This window comes from Aedes albopictus, chromosome 3 (genome assembly GCF_035046485.1).
Source record: "Aedes albopictus strain Foshan chromosome 3, AalbF5, whole genome shotgun sequence".
NCBI classification, from domain to species: Eukaryota; Metazoa; Arthropoda; class Insecta; order Diptera; family Culicidae; genus Aedes; species Aedes albopictus.
The window spans coordinates 383156082-383176953 of NC_085138.1; the positions used below are offsets into that span (position 1 = coordinate 383156082).

The window sequence follows — 20872 nt, forward strand, 5'->3', positions numbered from 1 at the left end:
TTTATTTATTAATTTATATTTATTTTCTCACCAATTCCTGCAGATTTTCCTTCAAAGAAATCTTCCAAGAAACTTATCAAAACTATTGCTTTGAAATTTCAAAAGAGTTGTTTTAAAAATTTCACATGTGATTTCTTTGGGAAAATTTTAAGGGATTCCTTCAGAAATAAGTTCACGAATTCCTTAAGGAATTCCTTCAGAAAATCGTCCTGCAATGCCATGAATAACTTTCACCAGGAATTCTTCTAAAAATGCACTGAAGAAATTATTTTTAGAAATCCTCCAGGGTTTTCCCATGGTTGCCTTCAGGAAAGCCTTCAAACATGCCGCTTTGATTTCTTCAAGAGTTTTCTCTGACTTCCTTCAGATAATTCTTCAGAAATTCTTTCAAGAATACCTTCGGAGATATCTACAGAAACTCGTCCAGAAATTAATTCAGAAATCATTTCAGAAGTCCATTTGGAATTTCTCCGTAGATTTTTACAGAATGTTTTTTTTTTTTACAAAATCTTCCAAATAATCCGTTATGAGCGCAATAATAAAGTCATTCCCATAGGAGCGAGCAAGTATAAATGCGCCTAAATTTGGAAACCTTGAGTAATCAGCTTTAATTTCACCGTTACAGTACTGGGTAGAAGCTCTCCAAACATCAGCACTCACCTTCAATACATCGTTTAGCTAAATGTCTTAAGAAATTTATAATGAATTTGGAATTTTTATTCGGAAATTCCTTTTTTGGAAATTCTTAGGCAACTTTGGAATTCTTTTAGTTATTTTTTTTTAATTGTTTAGTTACTCTTTTGGACTTTTTTTTATCAGTTTGAGAATTTTTTCGATAATTTTTTTGAGAAATTTGACGGAAACTACTTACAACAGTCCTTCAGCAATGCTTGTAAATTACTTTATTAATTCTTAAAACAATTCTTTGGACAATTTCTTCGTGAATTTTTCAGTATTTTGTTTTAAATTGAATCGATTTTTTTTTGAAACTGGGTTTGAACATTTCTTTGATAATTTTTCTGCGGCAAATAATTTGAAAACTATTTTGGAAATTCCTCTTGTAATTGTTTTGATAATAGTTTGCAAAACATCAAAGACAAATCTTTTGAAAACATGTTTGGTTTGGGACCTTCTGCGGTTACTCTTTTTAAAATTCTTTCGGCAATTTGATTTGGAAAAGTTTGCTCAGAATCGAGAATTTTCTGCGGGAATTCATTTGAAAAATTTCTTCGGCAATTTTTTCGAACAATTTCTTTGGGAATTTCTCCAGAAATTATTTCAGGAATTCATCACATCATTACTATGATATATTCGTAGAGAGTTCCTTCGGAAATATAACTTTTTCGACTTTTCTGCACCAATTCCTTTAGATTTTTTGATGAAAAAAAAATTATGCAAAAGTGTGGGAAGAATCAAAAATTGGTATTGACCATTCATGGATTCATAGTAATAGTAAAGCATTCATGGATTCAAATCATTAGAATATCTAAGAATACCAACAAGGTTTTTTTCTTTGAAAATTAGGGAATTCTCCCAAGAACTACTCTATATTATATATTTCCTAAAAATCCTATAAAGATTCCCTCCAGAATCTTTTTAAGTCTTTAAGATTAACTTAAGGAATTTCTCCAAGGTATTTCCCAGAAACTTCTCCGAGGATTTCATCAGAAATTCTTTAAAAATTCTGTATTACATTACTCGATTATTTGTTCGTCCATCAGAATACTTTTTGGAAATAACTTTAACAATTCCTCCATTAGAAGCTCAACCTGTGATTTCTCCAAGAATTCCTGCTAGGCTTCGAGAATTCCGCCACGTTTGCCTTCAAAGTATTATTTCACACTTTTTTCTTAAAATTCCTTCAGAAATTACTTCAAGGATTCATCAAAAAGTTTCCCCGGGAACAGAAGTTTAATAATTTCTTCGAGGATTTGTCCACAGGTTCTTCTGAAATTTCTTCCATAGGTTTCCACGAAGATCGTTCAAAGAGTTTTTCAAAAAAATTCTACGATGAATCTTACAAACATTCCTCTAGAATCTCGTTTGAGGACTCCCCTAAAAAGTTCTGCCAGGAGTTCTTTTAAACTTTGTGTGAGAATTCCCCCAGATAATCATCAAATATAGAACCATAAATTTCTCCGGGCAAGCCCGTGCACAGAAAAGGTGACAAGGGAGGGGTTATTCCTAATTTTGGCAAATAGCGGAAGGGCGCATAGTGTTTGGAACATCGCCAATGGGAAGGGTTTAACTCCCTAAACCCCTTTCCTCCGGGGAATACTCAAGAAATTCCTTCAGTAAGTTCCTCAGAAATGTTTACGAACATTTTTCAAAAGATTGCTCCTCCAGAAGATCATTTGAGAATCCATTAAGAAATTTCTGCGATGGTTCCTAAAATAATTCTCCAGGAATTTCTACAAATACCCTGGATAAGGTATTGAAGAGCCCTGCATAAGAGGTGAAATACCTAAAATAATAGCTAACAAGTGTATTTCTAACGAATGCCTGGTGAATATTATTATTTTTCCATACAAATTATGATTCTCAATCATTGAATAGACACGAATGCCACATAAGTGGTAAAGTGTCTTTAATAAATATTAATAATAATAATAATCATTGAATAATACCTGAAGCAATCCTCAATACCAAACCAATAACACGTTGAGGTATATTTTCCTCGTAATTTAATACCTGCACCATATCAAAATAAGCTATTGTTAATACCAGGATATCCTTGCAATACCTTGTTTTGGAATGATACCTGACTTTGGGTATCCTGCAGTTATGTGGCAGTTATTATTTCCTGCTCAAGTAATAATTTGCCAAGAATGCTACCCGAATTTTTTTCGATGATATCTGAGGAATTTCTTATGACGACTTCTTCCAGAGTAGTACCCTAAGATTCCTACTGCATTCCCTAATAGGACCTCTTCAGAATTTTCTTTTAGATGCGCTCAATGACTTTTTAGAGTTCCCAGAAAAGGATTTCTGCTGGACCCAAGAAAATTGTTCCAGAAGTTTCATTGAAAGCTCCTGTGAAAAATTCAACAAAATTTTCCCTGATTTTTTTTTTAAGACTCATTCACAGATAACTCATTCAGAGATTCCTCCAAAGACGTTACAACGATATCCTTCGAGGACTCTTCTGAGAATATTTCCGAGAATCTTCTTCCGGAATAGGAATGTTAATATTCTCAATGTTTATTCGAGAATCCACCGAAAAATGCTTACAGAAGTCCTGGAAGCAGTGAAAAAGTTTTGGAGTCGAGGAGATTCTATCAGTTTCCTTGCCAAATTTCGGGAATAATTGATAAAATGTTTCCGGAAGAAAGCTTTTGTGAAAACTTATTTTAAATTAAAAACGAGGAAATTTCTGAGGATTTACGAGTGGCATAGCATATTCAACTCGCCATTTCTTCAAAAATGACCTTGAGGATTTTTGACCGGACAGTGAAGGCTTTGACGATCATACCATGTGATCATTTTGTGTAACACTCTCTGAATCTGTATGACTTACATTCCAACCTATGTACTCAAGGGGCCCAAAATTCGTCCGTTACCCTAGTGCTAAACAACAATCTTCAAGAATTTATGCTTGGAATATTTTTTATATCACAATCAGATTCCAAGCTGCAAGTTTTTTTTTATAAATGTGAACAAAAACACTAAGAATTAACAATGAGTTTAATAAAGAATATTATTATCTCAAACGATCATACGTTTCCTGGGTTCTAATTTGGATGTTTGCAATATTGTGAAATACAAGCTGCATCCCTTTCGGTATTCCATTGAACCATCGACGATGCTGCGTGCTGATATTTTGGAGCTTGCTGTTGGAAGAAGATAAAAATAAAATACCAAATCACCGGAGCGTGTCTCGTGATATAACCCGATTTTGTCTTATCATTTCCAATTACGCTATTTCAGAATGATTCGAAATAAATAATACACAAGCGTCACCTATGGAACAGATAAGAAGCAAAATATTTCTTTATCAAGCGCAGTGTGAGTTGGATGGTCAGGAGAATCACGTCGCGTATGAGCAAACTCGTATCGCAATGGATCGCTGGGTAGGAAAGGTAGCTGTAGTGACCGGTACCAGTTCGGGCATCGGTGCCGCCATTGCCAAGGATTTGGCCAAGGCTGGCATGGTTGTTGTAGGGTTGGCACGACGGGTGGAGCGTACCGAGGCGTTGAAGGAGGAGTTGCCGGAATCGGCAAGAGATCGACTGCACGCGGTCAAGTGCGATGTGTCCAAGGAGGAGGAAATACTGAAGAGCTTCAAGTGGGTCGAGGAGAAGTTTGGAGGAGTTGACGTGATGATCAACAATGCCGGAATCGGTCGCCAGACGGATCTTCTCGATGTGGGGAATACTGAAATGCTGCGGGAAGTGCTGGACACGAATGTGATGGGACTGGTGCTGTGCAGTCGGGAGGCTTATCAATCGATGAAAAAGCGTTCGGTCGATGGTCACATCATTCATATCAACAGCGTTGCTGGACACAAGGTGATCAATTTCCCTAAGATGAATATTTATACGGGTTCGAAGTATGCCGTGACGGCCATCACGGAAACGATGATGAACGAGCTGAGGAACGCCGGGATGAAGATCAAGGTTACGGTATGTAATGGTTTCAAGCGGACTATTCGGAAAAGTTGTTTTACATTTTCGCAATGAAATTTTACAGAGCATCAGTCCCGGAGCTGTTAAAACGGAAATCATCCCGGAAGCCATGCGCAACGCGAAATTCCCCATGCTGGAAGCCGAGGACATTTCGGAAGCTGTACTGTACTCCCTTGGAACACCTCCACGAGTTCAGATCCAAGAACTGACGATTAGACCGGTTGGGGAAACTTTTTAGGCATTTCTCCTATGCATAAAGTGTTAGTTTAGTAATAAGTAAGTTCTATTTGATTAAAACGTTCATTGTTAAAATCGTTCTTAAAGTTGTTCCACATTATCCGCAGTCACATCCAGCTTTAGCTATGGCGATATCGGAACGATGTACGGAGTGTTCAATCCGACCGCAAAGATTCAAATCCGTTCCAATGGACGATGCATAAGCAGGGTACGAAAAACGGATAACGCCGAAAAACAAACGCTTTGTTCTAAGCGGTGCATGTTGGTAACAAAGGCGCTCCGCAACAAACGCATGTCAGGCGATGGGAGCAATAAAACAAACATCGCATGCCGTGCGTGTGCTGATATTCCGGCTTTTCTGCTGAAATTTTCGACCCACATTATCGAATTCATTAGCAATTGGACAAAATAAGACTCTTGCAAACCTCAGAGTTTAGTTTCAGTTTTAAAACAATGCGAAAATCACGATGTGAATAGAACGAGACAAATATTCCTACCGTTTTTGTTGTGAACAAACTTGGGAGCGATTTTGTCATTATCTGCTAACGAAAAAACAAAGCGTTGTTGCCGTGCCTTCTTTGTTGCCTATTTTTCGCTTGCGGTGGCATACTCTGCGTACACTGTGCATAAGCATGCTTATTCCGTATCCTGCTGACTCCAATGTTATGTGAGCCCATGATGGAGAACTTGAATCTGGCTGGTCCAAGGATGCTCAAAAGATGTTTGCTGTGTTGTTGCACTAGCATGGCGTAGAGAGAGGTCAAGCATGCTTTTAAACCGTTGAGTTTATCAAGACCATTTTGTGGGTGACGGATTCAAGACACAAACTAGGATGGTGGCTACCTACATACATACATACCATTTTGTGGGAGACGGGTTAGATTTCCGGTTGGTCCAGGATCTTTTCGTAACGCAATTATTCTTATATTCCTTGGCACATGATGTTCCAAGATGAAAAGTTCAATTGGCAAAGGCATCTTCCAATAAATAACTATGAAAGTACTCATCCAACACAGAACTGAGAAACAGGCTCAATTGGAACATTGCACCATCAATTGGAACGTTAATCATCGACGAGCGTGCGTGTTGATATTTTGTAGTTTGTTGAGTAGAAAGAAGAAGGCATACATATAGAGTAACGGTTCCCAACCTTGGCTCTTGCCACCCCCCAGCCTGTCGTCACTGCGCTTTTTGTAAAACAATCGAAGCGTGCCTGTAAGCGGTTGGGGGGTCGCGAAACGAAGGTTGGGAAGCTATGATATAGGGAAACGCGGGGTAAGACGAACCACCTGCAGTTCAGCATGAAAATGCCGTTTTCTATAAAATTTCACCTACTACGTACTCTGTTCAAGTGCAAGAAATTTATCATTTTGAACCAATTTGTGCAATGTTTACATTGAGATTTTCAAAACAAACGAACAAAACAAAGATTTTGCTTCATGATGATCTAAATTTGTCGCATATAACCTTAAGGATTTTGATTCGGAAAAACGTTTTCTAACCAAAAACATAACCCGTTCATAACTTACCAGGAATGTTAACAAAGCATAAGAGGAGCGGGATTGAGATTCGAAAAAAAAAAGTTGTTAAAAATATGCTACTTCTATTAAATAAACTCATGTTTGCGTTGTTTGAGCTCGAACATTTTTGTGATAATAATGGGTGTTTGAGTATCCATATTGACACTGCCCTAATAAAAATAATAAATGCTAACCCTTGCCAACTAATTTTCCATGTGAAGGACTTAAGGGAGTCATATGTTATTAGAATGTATGTGACTCAAACATTTCTAATCACTATTATTTGAAAAAAATCGTGATGGTCCTTCTTACTCCTCTGCTGGGCGCCCCGGGGTAAAAAATTAAAGTGCTTTTTAATCACATTTTCAAGTGGCTCAAAATTATGAAAGTTCCAACATCATGAATTAAAAGATAATTTTCTTGCATGCCTAATACACTGTAAAATTATATGGTGTGTTAAAACTAGTGTAATTCATTGTCAGTTTAAAGTTATGATTTTTTTTTTGGATAAGGGTGGCGATCTTACTCCGTCTTCCCCTACAATCCCAAATCACTGTAGCATGTCTCGTGATATAACCCGATTTGGCCTTATCATTTCCAATTACACTATTTCAAAATGATTCGAAATAAATACAGCAGATAAGAAGCAAAATATGTCTTTGTCAAGCTCAGTCTGAGCCAGTCGGTCAGGAGAATCACGTCGCGTATTAGCAAACTCGAATCAGAATGGATCGCTGGGTAGGAAAGGTAGCTGTGGTGACCGGTACCAGTTCGGGCATCGGTGCCGCCATTGCCAAGGATTTGGCCAAGGCTGGCATGGTGGTTGTGGGATTGGCACGACGGGTGGAGCGTACCGAGGCGTTGAAGGAGGAACTGCCGGAATCGGCAAGAAATCGACTCCACGCGGTCAAGTGCGATGTATCCAAGGAGGAAGACATTTTGAAGAGCTTCAAATGGGTTGAGGAAAAATTCGGAGGAGTTGACGTGATGATCAACAATGCCGGAATCAGTCGCCAGACGGATCTTCTCGATGCGGGAAATACCGAAATGCTGCGGGAAGTGCTGGACACGAATGTGATGGGACTGGTACTGTGCAGTCGGGAGGCTTATCAATCGATGAAGAAACGTTCGGTCGATGGTCACATCATTCATATCAACAGCATTGCCGGACACAAGGTGCTCAATTTTCCTAAAATAAATATTTATACGGGTTCGAAGCATGCTGTGACGGCCATCACGGAAACGATGATGAACGAGCTGCGAAACGCCGGGACAAAGATCAAGGTTACAGTAAGTTTGATTGCGAGAGGTTTTCCGAACAGTTGTGTGACATTTTTTTCAATGAACTTTCACAGAGCATCAGCCCCGGAGCTGTTGAAACGGAAATCATCCCGGAAGCCATGCGCAATGGAAAATTTCCAATGCTGGAAGCCGAGGACATTTCGGAAGCAGTGTTGTACGCCCTTGGAACCCATCCACGAGTTCAGATCCAAGAATTGACCATCAGACCAGTTGGAGAAACTTTATAACCATTTCTCGTATCTATGAAGTGATGCAAATTTGTTGTATTTGATTAAATAAAAACGCATTGTGTTTCCTTAATGTGGAACAAATGTTAAAGCCAATGCTGTTGCTGAAGTTTTTCCGCATTCTCCGTAGTCACATCCCATAGCTATAGTTATGACTAGGTCGGAACGATTGTACGGAGAGCCCAGTCCGACCGTAAAGATTCAAATCAGTTCCAACCGGCAACGCTTATCCCGTATCGCACACTTTCCACATTCCACGGCTGACTCCCATCATGCAATGCTATGTGTGGGCCCATGATGGAGGACTTTTCGCTCGACTCTGCTGGTCCAAGGGTCCTCAAACGATGGGGCGGTGTATTGTGGCACTAGCATGGCGTAGTGGAAGCTGGGGTGAGTCCTGCTCTGAAGCTTTTCAGTATAATTAAAGATTGAATGTAACCGAATCAGTGAACCCGTGTAAATTTACCATGCTCATGAAATCAAAAGTTGCGCTTCCCAGGAAAAAATGCACTTTCAAGTTCCACGAAGCTCAGATAAAATTCCAAGCGGAACTTTCTGGCTGCTTAAGAGGCTAACAATGAGGGTTGCTGGAACTTCCACCATGACTCATTGTTTGCATTTTAAGCAGCTTAAAAGCTGCTTAAGATGCTACAGGTATACCTCGATTTAGTGGATATTTCAATTTTCAAAATGTCTATAAAATCGAAATTTACATAAAATCGATACATTTTTTTTTATTTCATTTTTGTTTAAATTGTACACTAAAATGTACCAAAACATATGAAAACTACATGAAAAGTGAGTTTTCGATAAAAGTCGCGAAGTTTTTGGCATATATTAGTAATTCTCGCTAAATAACAAAAAAAAATGTACCTCGCTAGCTTGTAACGATCGAAATATTTTGTCTACAAAAAGATGTATGGTTGATTCAAAAGACAATATATTGAGAAATGGACATTACACAATAACGCTATTTGTATAAATGTCCCAAAAACTTCAAAAAGTTCTGAAATTCATTCAGGGATTCCTTTGAAACTGTATGCGAGGTTTTATTTACCCTGAAATTTCTTTACGAATTGTTTTAGAAATTCTTCCAGGGATCCCTCCTAAAATTCCTCAAGGGGCTCCCTCAGAAATTTAGAGATTCGTGACAAGCACTTGATAGTGCGTGGTTACTGGCTGTGCTGTATTTGCCATATGATCTTTCTGTGTAGTGTAATTTTGCATCGCTGTGTACTCAGTCGCCTTTTGTTGGTATTCTGCGGGGTTTAAAAAAACTAAGTGAACCCAGATTTTTCAACTTTATTACGGAGACAGTCCCGGAACTTCCCAATCATGTAACAGATCATTTCAGAAAATCTTCCATGTGTTCCTCCAGAAGCAGTGTTGAAAATGTCATTTCGACATATCTAGATTCAACCACATCCAGCTCATTTTAGAAGCTCATCCTGAGAATATGGTACACAAAAAAATTGTGCGGCTAGACCAGTTATACAAGAAAGTCACGGAAAACCGATATTTTTCGAATATTTAATATAAATGTCACGGACTACCTTCGAAAAATGCTAATGATATTCATGGTGAATATCAACTGGCATTTTTCGGAGGTAGTCCGTGACATTTACCTTAAATATTCAGAAAAGAGCGGTTTTCCGTGACTTTCTTGTAGAACTGGTCTAGCCGCACAAGTTTTTCGTATACCATATTCTCAGGTTGAACCTCTAAAATTAGCTGGATATGGTTGGATTCAGCTATGTTTAAATGACATTTTCAGCACTGTCCAGAAGTGTCACAATGACTTCTTTTACGAAATCTGGCATGAATTGCTTCACCAATTCCTCCATGATTTTTTACAAATCATTTCAGAGATTGTTTGAGAAATTTGCCCAGAGATTACTTCTGGAATTCCGCTGGTCGTAGTTAGCTAGCGCTTGTTCGATGCAGTAGTCCCTTCTGGCTGTGTCTTGCCTCTCGTGTTGTGCTATTGTGTGGCTCCAACAATGGATACCGCTCGCAAGAATACACTGGTCGTTGATTTTAGCGTGCTACCTACCCGGCTCAATGCAGCACAAGTGCACAGTTTTCTTGTGGACAAAATTAAACTCGACGTCACAAAAGTGAAGAATCTACAGCTACATAGCATCCGAAAGCATGCTCTCATCGAGTTTGGTAGCATGGACGCAGCAGAGACATTGGCTGCTTCGCACAACTTGAAGCACTCAATACAAGTAGATATCAAAAAGTTTCGCATTCCAGTCTTCATTGAAGACACCTCTACTAATGCTGTCATTGCAGAGCATATGAAGCAATACCACTGGCGTAGCCACGGGGGGGGGGGGGTTCAGGGTTGCCTAAACTACTTATTTTTACGAAATGTGAGTGTCAAATAAAAAAAAAGTAATATTGAACATCGAAAACCCCTCCCAGAGCAAATTTCTGGCTACGCCACTGAGCAATACGGACGTGTGAAATCTGTTGTACGTGAATTGTGGAAGAAATACTTCCCTGGAACACCCGTTCGTGTAGTTCGTATCGAACTGGAAAAGCATGTTTCTTCATATATCCAAATTCAGAATCAAATGAGTTCGGTGTCTTACCGAAATCAACCAACTACATGCCGAAGCTGCTCACAACGATCGCATCCAAACATGAAGTGTTCTGACGCAGGGAAAACGAAGAAGCCAAGTGACACCACTGATACTGGACCGACTGGACCATTGCAGCGGCCGAACAATCTACCACTTCAACCAACCAACGACAAAAACGACAAGGCTGACGACACCAGTGTTGGTAAACTCACACTCAAAGCACACTCATGAACCGCTCCTGCGTGAGCAAACTCGTGCGCGATTCTGAATCGTTTTCTCACGCGCGAGTTTTTCATGCAAAATCTCGCTCTCACGAGTCAAGCGCCGAAATTTCGTTTGCTTGCAAAACTAATTCAAATCAATTTGAACGACATTCAATGTTGTTGTACGCTAGATTTGCTTTTGTTCTTTCATGTAATCATAAAAACTTCGATGTAAACAATAAGAACACCAAGAAATAAAGCAATGAGTGAAATCACGAGTCAACTCATGCATGATTTTTTCGGCGGTGAGTTTGGCGAGTCAAGAATCGCGCGTGAAACAACTCAACCATGAGATTTGAGAATTTGAGTTTTTACCAACACTGGACGACACAACTGAACCAGCGAGAGAAACGAAAAGAGAACGTGATGCTTTAGAGTCTGATATAATCGAAATGGACTGCGCAGTTGAACAGACCGATGAAGATACAATGCCGATGAAGGGAACGGAGGAATGGAATGTCTATCACTGCAGAAAACTCGATCGAATTATGGTAGAAAATAAAAAGTTATTTGCAAAATGTGACCTTGTACTTAAAAAGAAATAAAGATAGCTTAGAGATAAATGCCCCTAGAGGGTAAAATCTCTTTAAATAGAAAAAAAATCCGCTGGTTATTTACTCAGAAATTTCTCTAGGCGTTCGTTTGGAGAATCTGATGGAGATTCCTTTAGAAAGTCTACAAAAATTTCTTCAGAAATTCTTCTAAAAATCTTTCTGAAAAAATTGGGACAAATTTTCGTCCAAGTATTCGTCTAAAAACTCCCTCAAGGATTCTTTCAAAAAACCTTCCATGGATTTATTCAGAAATTTTATTCAGGGATTTGTTTAGAAATTCTTCCTACTCTACAAATTCTTAATTCTTTCAAAACATCTTGCATGATTTACTATTTGAGCAGAAATTCCTCCAGGGATTCTTTAACAAATCCGTTCAAATATTTCTTCAGAAATTTATTCAGACATTAATTCATAAATTTGTCCAGAGATTCCTTTAATAAAACTTTCAGCGATGCCTTTGGAAACTATTCCAGAGTTCTTCAGAAAATGTTTTAAAAGCTCCTTCAAAAATTTGTACTGGGGTTGCTTTGGAATTTTTTCCAATGATTTCACCAGATATTCCCACAGCAAGTTCCAATTTCTCCAGGAATTCCACTAGGGAAAAAGAGTTGTGTAAGAAAGATGTGTGCTACGATGTGTGTGAGTTTTTGCAGAAATTCCTCCAGGAATTTCTTTACAAAATCCTTCAGAGCTTTACACTATTTTTTTCGGGACCGTTCAGGATTTTTTTTTTCAGAAAAATCCTTCGGAAATTACTTCAAGCGTTCTCTCAAACGATCTTCCAAGGATTTATTCCTAAACTATCTCCGGGGTTTGCTTTAGGGATTTTTTTTTAAATCTGAATTTCTGTCAGAAAATCTTCCTGATTTCTTTAGAGATTCCTTCAGGAACTCTTTAAAAAAAAATAGTGAGATCCATTTGGGTCTTTTCTGCAAGGATTCCTATAGAAACTGCCGTAGGGATTCCTTCGAAAAATTATACCAATGTAACAGATAAAATTTTGCGGAACACTACAAATGCATTGTGCTCCCGATGGGTACCACAATACGGGCAACTGCTATCAGAACCCTACAAATGCGCATTGCAAAATGGAGCATTACAACTGCACAAAACACAAACATGCAACACATAACATTAATCGTGCCCAGTTATCTAAATAGATAACGAAGTCCAATCCCAGGATGACGAGGTTTCATTATTGTGCTTGGTCCAGCAGCCAATCATGTAATTGTACTTTTTCTGGCTGGTTGCCTTTAGTTCGCAGCGATAGTTGCTTTCATAGCTTGTGTTTGGTCTAGGAATTTCTAATCAGGATGCCCCCATTCGGGCAACAACAGAAGACCGTCCATCGTTTGATGCCCGTGTTAGGGGACGGCTTGCGTATTTTGTACTGGATCGCTGCCCGAATAACTGGAGCGCTACAAATGCGCATTAAAGTCAGGGACAGATTTCAAACCACAGTATAACATTCGAAATAAACTGACGAAATTTACAACAATTTACAAACGTAACACACTCCATGGAACAATTGAAGAATTTATCATGAATTTCATTCTGCAATTCATGGAAAATTCTTAGAACTACCCAAGTAACAATTCAAAATCATTAATAAGCATTCCAGTTGATTAAATGTTCCACAAAGGCGCCGACAGTTGAACAAGAGTATGTTTTGAACAAAATGGCGAATAAATGTTTCATGCCGTGGAAACTGTACGTTTGTTAAATATATTTCTGTTGATTGAATAACTAATCGTACAGAAGTTTAAAGATAGTTGCTTAGGTATTCACATCATCTGTCTAATAGTGCTCTAATAATGATAGAATACAAGCTGCTTCCGACGTATTGGATGCCGTTATTCCACATATGATCTACAATGGAACAAGTAGTTTATCTCAAGTTTAATAACTATTGCTTGATCATTTTATTCAACTACACTGATATAGTTTAACAACTAGATGTAATCAGGTTTCTTTAATACAAATGTTACGCTTTTATTCAAGCAATGTTGATTAGAAGTGGTACTGTATCACTCAATAATCGTTGTTCGCCCTGCTCCTGTTTGTAAACACGATTGCTGATTAGGGGTCTAAGAAAAGCATCCCCGGCTACAAGCTTGAAGACCAAACAAACATCTTGCAGCAGCTCTAAATATCACACTCTTCACACTTTTAAAAACATTCTGACTCACCTTTTACACTACACGCTCCAACGACAGCATCAGCAGCAACAAAAACACCAGAAAATGAAACTGAAGTGGATCCTGGGCGGCTCCTCTATTTGGCATTGACGAGTTAGATTACCCACTATGGTGGCACCGGTCAAACCGGGCTCAGCTTCCTTATGTTCATATTTTCAGCTGTTTGGAGATATACACAATTGTTACCCATTTTCCTCTCGACACAAAACAGGAGAGGTGAAAATAACCAGATAAGTTCACTTGTTTGGGCGTTTAAATTAAAGAAAAGTTCGAAGTGTCACCAATCTTACAACACACCACCGTGAATACTGACGGACTAGCAAAAAACAATCAACATGCATGCCTTATGATTAAACGTTGCGGTTACAATTATTCAAACATTGATCAGCTTCAATGTTTATAACGACAATTTGTTGAATAACATATTTAAGCAATGTTTAAGCAGCATATGTACGGTAATGTATTCGACTCAGGGATTGAATATTTATATACTGCTTTAAATCTGCCGATTCATGTAATTCGGATTGAAGCAGAGCAGATGCAGACGAGTGTGAATCCAAAGGTCCAGAGTTCGAGACTTTCAATTGATGTGATTTGTTTCATAAAAATGTAATAAAATGGAGAGGTTGTGGCTATAGATCAGAAGAGAGAGATATTCCAGATTAAAAACAAATGCAGAAATGTAAAAAGTTAAATTATTTTTTGCTATTTTATTGTTACAATGATATTTAAGAAACATTTAAGAAACGTTTTCGTAGCCATTGTAAAACCATATCTATTAATAGAAATAAATTTCGTGAGGTGTACCACGGCACCAGCATGTTTTGATTATATTATGGTGGAATAAATGTCGAAAAAAGCTTGTTATTACGCAATATGCTGCTAATGCAGAATAATGGTTTCTAAAACCATTCACAAACGATTAAACAAATAGCGTCATATAACATTGCTTATTAAACGTTGAAGAAAAGTTTATGATGGTTGTGTAAATAGCTGATGGTTCTAACGTTGAACAAGTGTTTCACAACCGATGTACGGTCATTGGATAAACATTCTTTTCATCGTGCTTATAGAACGGTTGATGTTGAATAGATTCTCATTTTTGGGCGAACAAGAGTTGAAGCACAGTTTCATTTCAATGCTATTCAAATATAATACGACTAGCAGCTTAATAACGTTGCTTTGAGAAACATTTCTTAAAGCAAAAATTGTTTCTTGGGTAAGATACACCGGGGCAAGTTGAAACACGAAGTTTTGAAATAGATTTCAATACAATTTGGTTTTTTATCCTTCGCTAAAAGATTGTTTGAACCAAAAACTATGCTTTATGATGATCAAACTCTTTATCATCATTAGAAAACATCATGTTAACTCGCTCTTTCATCTTGTACCACCCGTTTCAACTTGCCCCGGTGTACCTTATTTTACAAACGTAACACGGATTATTCCAGAAAATCTCCCATGGCTTTTATTATAATTTCGACTAATAATTTCTTTAGAAATATCTCCAGATTTGCCTCAGAGATTTCTTCAGGAATTTTTCCAAGGATTACGTTGAAAAAAAAAACTTCATCAGATTTTCCGATAATTATTTCATGGACACTTGCTTACATCCATCCTACGATTCTTTAAAAAATCTTTCACGAGTTCTTGAAGAAAAAAATCTCCCATGGATTCTTAAAGATATTTTTCAGGGACTCCTATGTAATCTCCTCGTAGCTTTATTTTAAAAAAATCATCCAGGAAATCCTAAAGAAATTCAGTCAGAAGTTCTTTTTAAAAATCTTCTAGGGATTCCTTAAGACTTTAGAATGTCCTCCAGAAATTTCCAGAAGGACTCCTAAAGAAAGTCTTGAACGGATAGCTTCTACAAATGTTGCATAGATTCCATTAGAAAATACTTCGAGAAATCCTTTTGAGATTGTTCCAAAAATTCATCTTCGAATTTCTTCAATTTTTTTTCATAGAGATTCCTTGAGAAATTTGTCAAAGCATACATATAGGAAACCTTCCATGAACTTTCTCAAAAATTTTCCATGGATTTTTTTTAGGAAATGATTCACGGATACATTGAGGAGCAGAAATTCAGAACTCCTTCAAAATTTTCTCAGAAGCTTCCCAAATAATATTCTCTAAGGATTGCTTTAAAAAAAGTCTACAAGTGGAAATTCCTAAGATTTCTTCACATTCCTTTAGAAGTTCGTTCAAGACATTTCTCTTCCAGAAATTGCTCCAATGATTTCTATAGAAAGTCTTAGAAAATCTTCCCAGGATTTTTTCAGAAATTTTTCTACCGATACTTTCAGAGATTCTTATATGGATTCTTATGGAAAGGCTGGAAGACATTCTTGCAGAGATTACTGCAGAATTTACACAAAGATTTCACCGGGTATGCATTTTCTCAGAAATTCTTCCAGGATTTCCTCCAAGCGTATCCCTAGGAACTTCTCTATGGATTTCCCCAGGAATTGATTAAAAAACTTGTTTAGGAATTTTATTAGGGAATTTTTCCAGGATTTTTTTCCAAAAATATCTCAAGAGGTTTTGTTGGGTATTCCACCAGGGATTTCGTGATGTTTCTTCAGTTTTTCCTTCTGGTATTTCTTTAAAAAAATCATCTATGGATTCTTAGAATAATCCTGTTTTTTTTATAATTCTTTCAGGAATTCATTCAGAGTTTTTTTTAGTTCTTTTTTAATTTTCTCAGCGATATTTTCGAAAGTATCTTTAGAGACTTCTCCAATATTCCTAGAATTACTTCAGAAATTTTAGCAGGGATTTCTTCAAAAGTTGCTCCATGGATTCTTTCAGAAGTTGTTCCAGCAGTTCCTTCAGGATTTGCTCAAGCGGTTCCTTCAGAGATTCCTCAAGGAATTCATCCATGGAAATGTACCAGTGAAGGGGCGCTCTGATTTTACCATGGAATGGAGCACTGGAAAAATATATCACACATCTTGTCAGTAATCTGCCGAAGCATTACAATGACCTTTTCATCGAATTTGCTACAAATTTTGGAATTCAATCAGCCAAGTACACGACAAGATAGTAAGGCATCTACCAAAATATCAGGATAATATTACAATTCTGCATCCGCCAAAAATGTTGTCCTTGCTAAGGAGGATCTCGTACAGACATGTCTCCAGGAATTTCTTCAGGGATTCCTCAAGGAATTGCTCCAGGGTCTCCTCCAGGAATTCTTCCTGGCGTTCCTCCAGACATTTTTCCAGGCCATCCTGTAGATCTTCATCTAGGAATTACTCAAGGGAACCCTATAGGGATTTCTCCAGTAATTCCTTCAGGTACTCCTCCTGAAATTCCTCCAGGGATTCCTCAAGAATTTCTGTTGTGATTCCTCTAGGGATTCCGCCAGGAATTCGTCCAAAAAATTTCTCCTCGAATTCCACCAGGCATTTTTTCGGGAATTACTCCATGAACTCCTCCAGGGATTCGTCTACGGATTCGTCCAGGAATTTCTTCAGGGTTTTCTCCAGCGATTCCTACAGGAGTTCCTTCTAGAATTTATTTGAGAATTCCTCCAGGGATGCCTCCAGAAATTGCTTCAGGATTATATTACAATTCTCGATGCGGAAGTGATAAAAAATGTCGAAAGAAATTTGTAAGAAAACTTTGAGGAAAAGTCTGGCGAATGGGCGGGCAGTTTGCATGCATAAGCCAAAAATGTTGTCCTTGCTAAAAGATCTGTAAAAAAATATCGCCAGATAATCATCCCATAGCAAAGTATCATCGTGATCTTCGACAAAGCGAGAGATATATATGAAAAATAAAGTCAGAAAGAGAAGTATGAGATTAAGAGAAATATATTAAACTTAGTATGTCCTGAGGTATGGCTTTGGCTCTATTATGAGGGCTCCACAAAACAATTTATTGATATGAAGTACTCCGCGTGTCAAAAGGCTGAAAACTCCTGCATTATAATTCAACATAATACAATCTGCAAGTTTTGAACTGATTGGATATTTAAAATTTTACCATTCGAAGGTTTGCCTGTACTCGGAACTTTATTGAAACTTTCAAGTTCTTAGAAGTTCGTTTCAGCAACTTGATTTTTTTTTTTGACATTTTAGCAAAAACAACTTCATAAGAGAACTTTCAAGGACAGAAAATTTGAATTTAATTTTTGAATTCAACAGCAATTATTTGGTCAAAATAATGTTTCATTCAAATGTTCATAACTTTTTTATACGTCAATCAAAAACGCTGAAATTTTGACCAATCATGAATTATATATTAAAGCTCTATTGGTAAAATTTGGAGCGAGATCGAATAAGTTTTCTGAAAGTTATAGAATTTTTAGAAAAACTTATAAGATTTTTGAACACATTTTTAAAACATTATATCTCAATATGTACTCGATGAACCTTTTTCCATTTTTTGCCTTTCTCGTACACCAAGGTGTACCGAAAGGCTATATGTTCACTCCAAAAACGAAAATTTGATAGAGCCTCCGGAGAGGTCAAGTGTTATATACCAATCGACTCAGCTCGACGAGTTGAGATGATGTCTGTGTGTGTGTATGTGTGTGTGTGTGTATGTATGTGTGTGCGTATGTGTGTGTGTGTGTGTGTACAAAAAAGTTCACCTAACTTTTAGATAGTAAACATCAACCGATTTTAACGACCAACGGTTCATTCGACGCGGAATCTGGTCCCATTGTTTCCTATTGAAAATGGTTCGAATCGGTCCAGCCGTTCCGGAGTTATGGTCATTTAGGTGTTCCGGACCGATACCCCAGGAAGGGGACAGATATGACAATGCAACAAACCCATGCATGCGACCCATCAAACCACGGCATATTCGATTATCTGATAAACGGGAAGTAGGAAAATAGTCTCAGACTATGTCTGAACCGGTAGTGTTCCGGAACCGGTTCCGGGTGTCCTTCCGGAAGTGGCCAAATATAAAAGTGAACATAACCCATGCATGTGACACATCAAAGAACGGCTTTTTCGATAACCACTTGAATGGTAAGCAGGAAAGTAGTTTCAGACCATTTTTGAACCGGTAGTGTTCCGGAACCGGTTCCGGTTGTCGTGCCGGAATTAGCCAATTAAAAAATTGAACCAAACCCATGCATGCGACATATCAAAGAGCGGCTTTTTCGATAACCAGATGAGTGGTTTGCAGGAAAATAGTTTCATACCGTGTTTGAACCGGTTGTGTTCCGGAACCGGTTCCAGGTGTCGTGCCGGAAGTGGCCAATTAAAAAAGTGAACCAAACCCATGCATGCGACGCATCAAAGAGCGACTTTATCGATAACCAGATGAACGGTAGGCAGGAAAATACCTGATCTGAACCGGTTGTGTTCCGGAACCGGTTCCGAGTGTCCTGTCTGAAGTGGCCAAATATAAAAGTGAACATAACCCATGCATGTGACACATCAAAGAGCGGCTTTTTCGATAACCAGTTGAATGGTAAGCAGGAAAGTAGTTTCAGACCATATTTGAACCGGTAGTGTTCCGGAACCGGTTCTGGGTGTCCCGCCGGAAGTGGCCTATTAAAAAAGTGAACCAAACCCATGCATGTGACGCATCAAAGAGCGGCATTTTCGATAACCAGATGAACGGTAAGTAGGAAAATACCTTATCTGAACCGGTTGTGTTCCGGAACCAGTTCCAGGTGTCCTGCCAGAAGTGGCCAAATATAAAAGTGAACATAACCTATGCATGTGACACACCAAATAGCGGCATTATCGATAACCAGATGAACGGTAAGCAGGAAAAATTTTTCAGACCATGTCTGAACCGCTTATATATTAAACTGACGAAGTTGTAGGGGTGAATCCAACTGAATGCGTCTGACGATGACCGAAGAATAGTAGGTCGTAACGCGTAACGCTTAACAAGCTGTTTCCGATATTTGTCACCGATAATTACCAATCAATCCACAAATAACATATCTGAACCGGTTGTGTTCCGGAACCGGTTCCAGGTGTCCCGCCGGAAGTGGCCAGTTAAAACAGTGAACTAAACCCATGTATATGAAACCTCAAATCATCAAAAATGTTGGATAACCAGATAAACGGGCAGCAAGAAAATAGTCTCTGACCACACCTAAGATTACCAGCAGTGTTGCAGAATCAGAATTGGATTCATCGCTGAAATTACGAAGGTAAACAAAATCAATGCAAGCGATAAATATGCGTAAAAGAGCAAAATCTTGAAAAAAAAAATTAAAGTGCTTTTGACAAATCACACCGTTTTAGATTCCTGAGACGTAATTATACAGTAGGATGAATCAACGTTGTATGAAGAAATTTTAATTTCATAGCATCAATGCCCTTTTGCGGTTGAAATTACTACACACAATTTTGATGCAACTGGTTGAGCCCTCGCGCTCTGTAAAACGGTTGAAATTTGAATGGGTTTTATAATGATAAATTTTACTAGCTTGCACTTTTTTTTGTCAAATTTTACATAAATCGTATAACCAACGATAATAAAATAAAGGCTGAAGTGTTCAGAAAAAAATTTGCCGATATATCTTGATAATGATCGGCATCCAGTGCTAGTGAAGGGGGTCAAGCAGTCAACTGAGAGGTTTGATATTTTTCAGCTCTGCTTATACGTTTAACATTATATATAACTTCGGAATATGAGCCATCAATAAGTTTCCAAATTCGATTATGGCTTTGATATAATTGTTGTTTTTCTGAATAAGGCTGATACAAATTTCGATTTTCTCTTAAGTCAAGAGGGGTCCCCCTTGGAAATTTAACTGGGAATTCATCATTTTGAGGAAAGGCACAAATAAATAGGGGAGATCGGGGCATAATGGACACCCGGGGCGAAATAGACACCCCTATTTTTGCCGAAACCGTTGACTTTTGTGCTAAACTTTTAATGCATAAGTGTAAAGGAACAAGTCAACGTTCTATTTTTCAAAAGTAACATTCATATGCCTCCAAAGTAACCTAAATATCATTGAAATTGAAATATGATTTTCATATGGTGAAATTCTTATAATTTCAACGCAGCAGCAAATAAGGCATGTGCACGAGTGTTTGAGTGTGTCCACCATAAAAACCATTGAATTGCTACCTTATCTGCATGTATACGTAGATTTAGCAACGGATAAAATATTTTAATTGTGATAAGAATTTACTCAAAATAGAAATTTCAATGTTGTAGTCGATTTGGGGCGAAATGAACACTGGTATTTACGAATGGATGTACGCGCATTGCATACTCTTATGCGTTTAAGAGTGTTTGGAAAAAATCAATTGGATTATTTTAGCCTAAAGTTTATTTAATTAACCTTGATGTTTTGTAAACTCGTCTAAGATGGAGTATTTTATCTATGATATCGATCTCCGTGGGCAAATTATTTAAGTGATCGA

The 20872-nt window shown here is 38.0% G+C and overlaps 2 protein-coding genes across 3 annotated transcripts; both read left to right on the top strand.

Moving 5' to 3' along the window:
• Positions 1-3980: 3980 nt before the first annotated feature.
• LOC115267832 (farnesol dehydrogenase) lies at positions 3981-5291 on the top strand. Of its 2 annotated transcripts, none has more exons than XM_029875316.2 (3): positions 3981-4622; positions 4690-4901; positions 4950-5291. In XM_029875316.2, the coding sequence occupies exons 1-2, from the start codon at positions 4059-4061 to the stop codon at positions 4861-4863; spliced, it is 738 nt and encodes a 245-aa protein (XP_029731176.2). In that variant the 5' UTR covers positions 3981-4058; the 3' UTR covers positions 4864-4901; positions 4950-5291. The 2 variants fall into 2 exon arrangements, with proteins under 2 accessions (XP_029731176.2, XP_029731174.2); XM_029875314.2 differs by having other exon boundaries at positions 4970-5291.
• Positions 5292-6617: 1326 nt separating this feature from the next.
• LOC115267833 (farnesol dehydrogenase) lies at positions 6618-8007 on the top strand. The gene is made up of 2 exons (XM_029875317.2): positions 6618-7672; positions 7738-8007. The coding sequence occupies exons 1-2, from the start codon at positions 7109-7111 to the stop codon at positions 7909-7911; spliced, it is 738 nt and encodes a 245-aa protein (XP_029731177.1). The 5' UTR covers positions 6618-7108; the 3' UTR covers positions 7912-8007.
• The last annotated feature ends 12865 nt before the right edge of the window (positions 8008-20872 follow it).

Excerpts from the sequence above, each read along its gene's own strand:
- LOC115267832 (XM_029875316.2), top strand. The coding sequence starts at position 4,059 with ATGGATCGCTGGGTAGGAAAGGTAGCTGTAGTGACCGGTACCAGTTCG. Across the intron at positions 4,623-4,689 it reads GGATGAAGATCAAGGTTACG|AGCATCAGTCCCGGAGCTGT; the intron begins GTATGTAATGGT and ends GAAATTTTACAG.
- LOC115267833 (XM_029875317.2), top strand. The coding sequence starts at position 7,109 with ATGGATCGCTGGGTAGGAAAGGTAGCTGTGGTGACCGGTACCAGTTCG. Across the intron at positions 7,673-7,737 it reads GGACAAAGATCAAGGTTACA|AGCATCAGCCCCGGAGCTGT; the intron begins GTAAGTTTGATT and ends GAACTTTCACAG.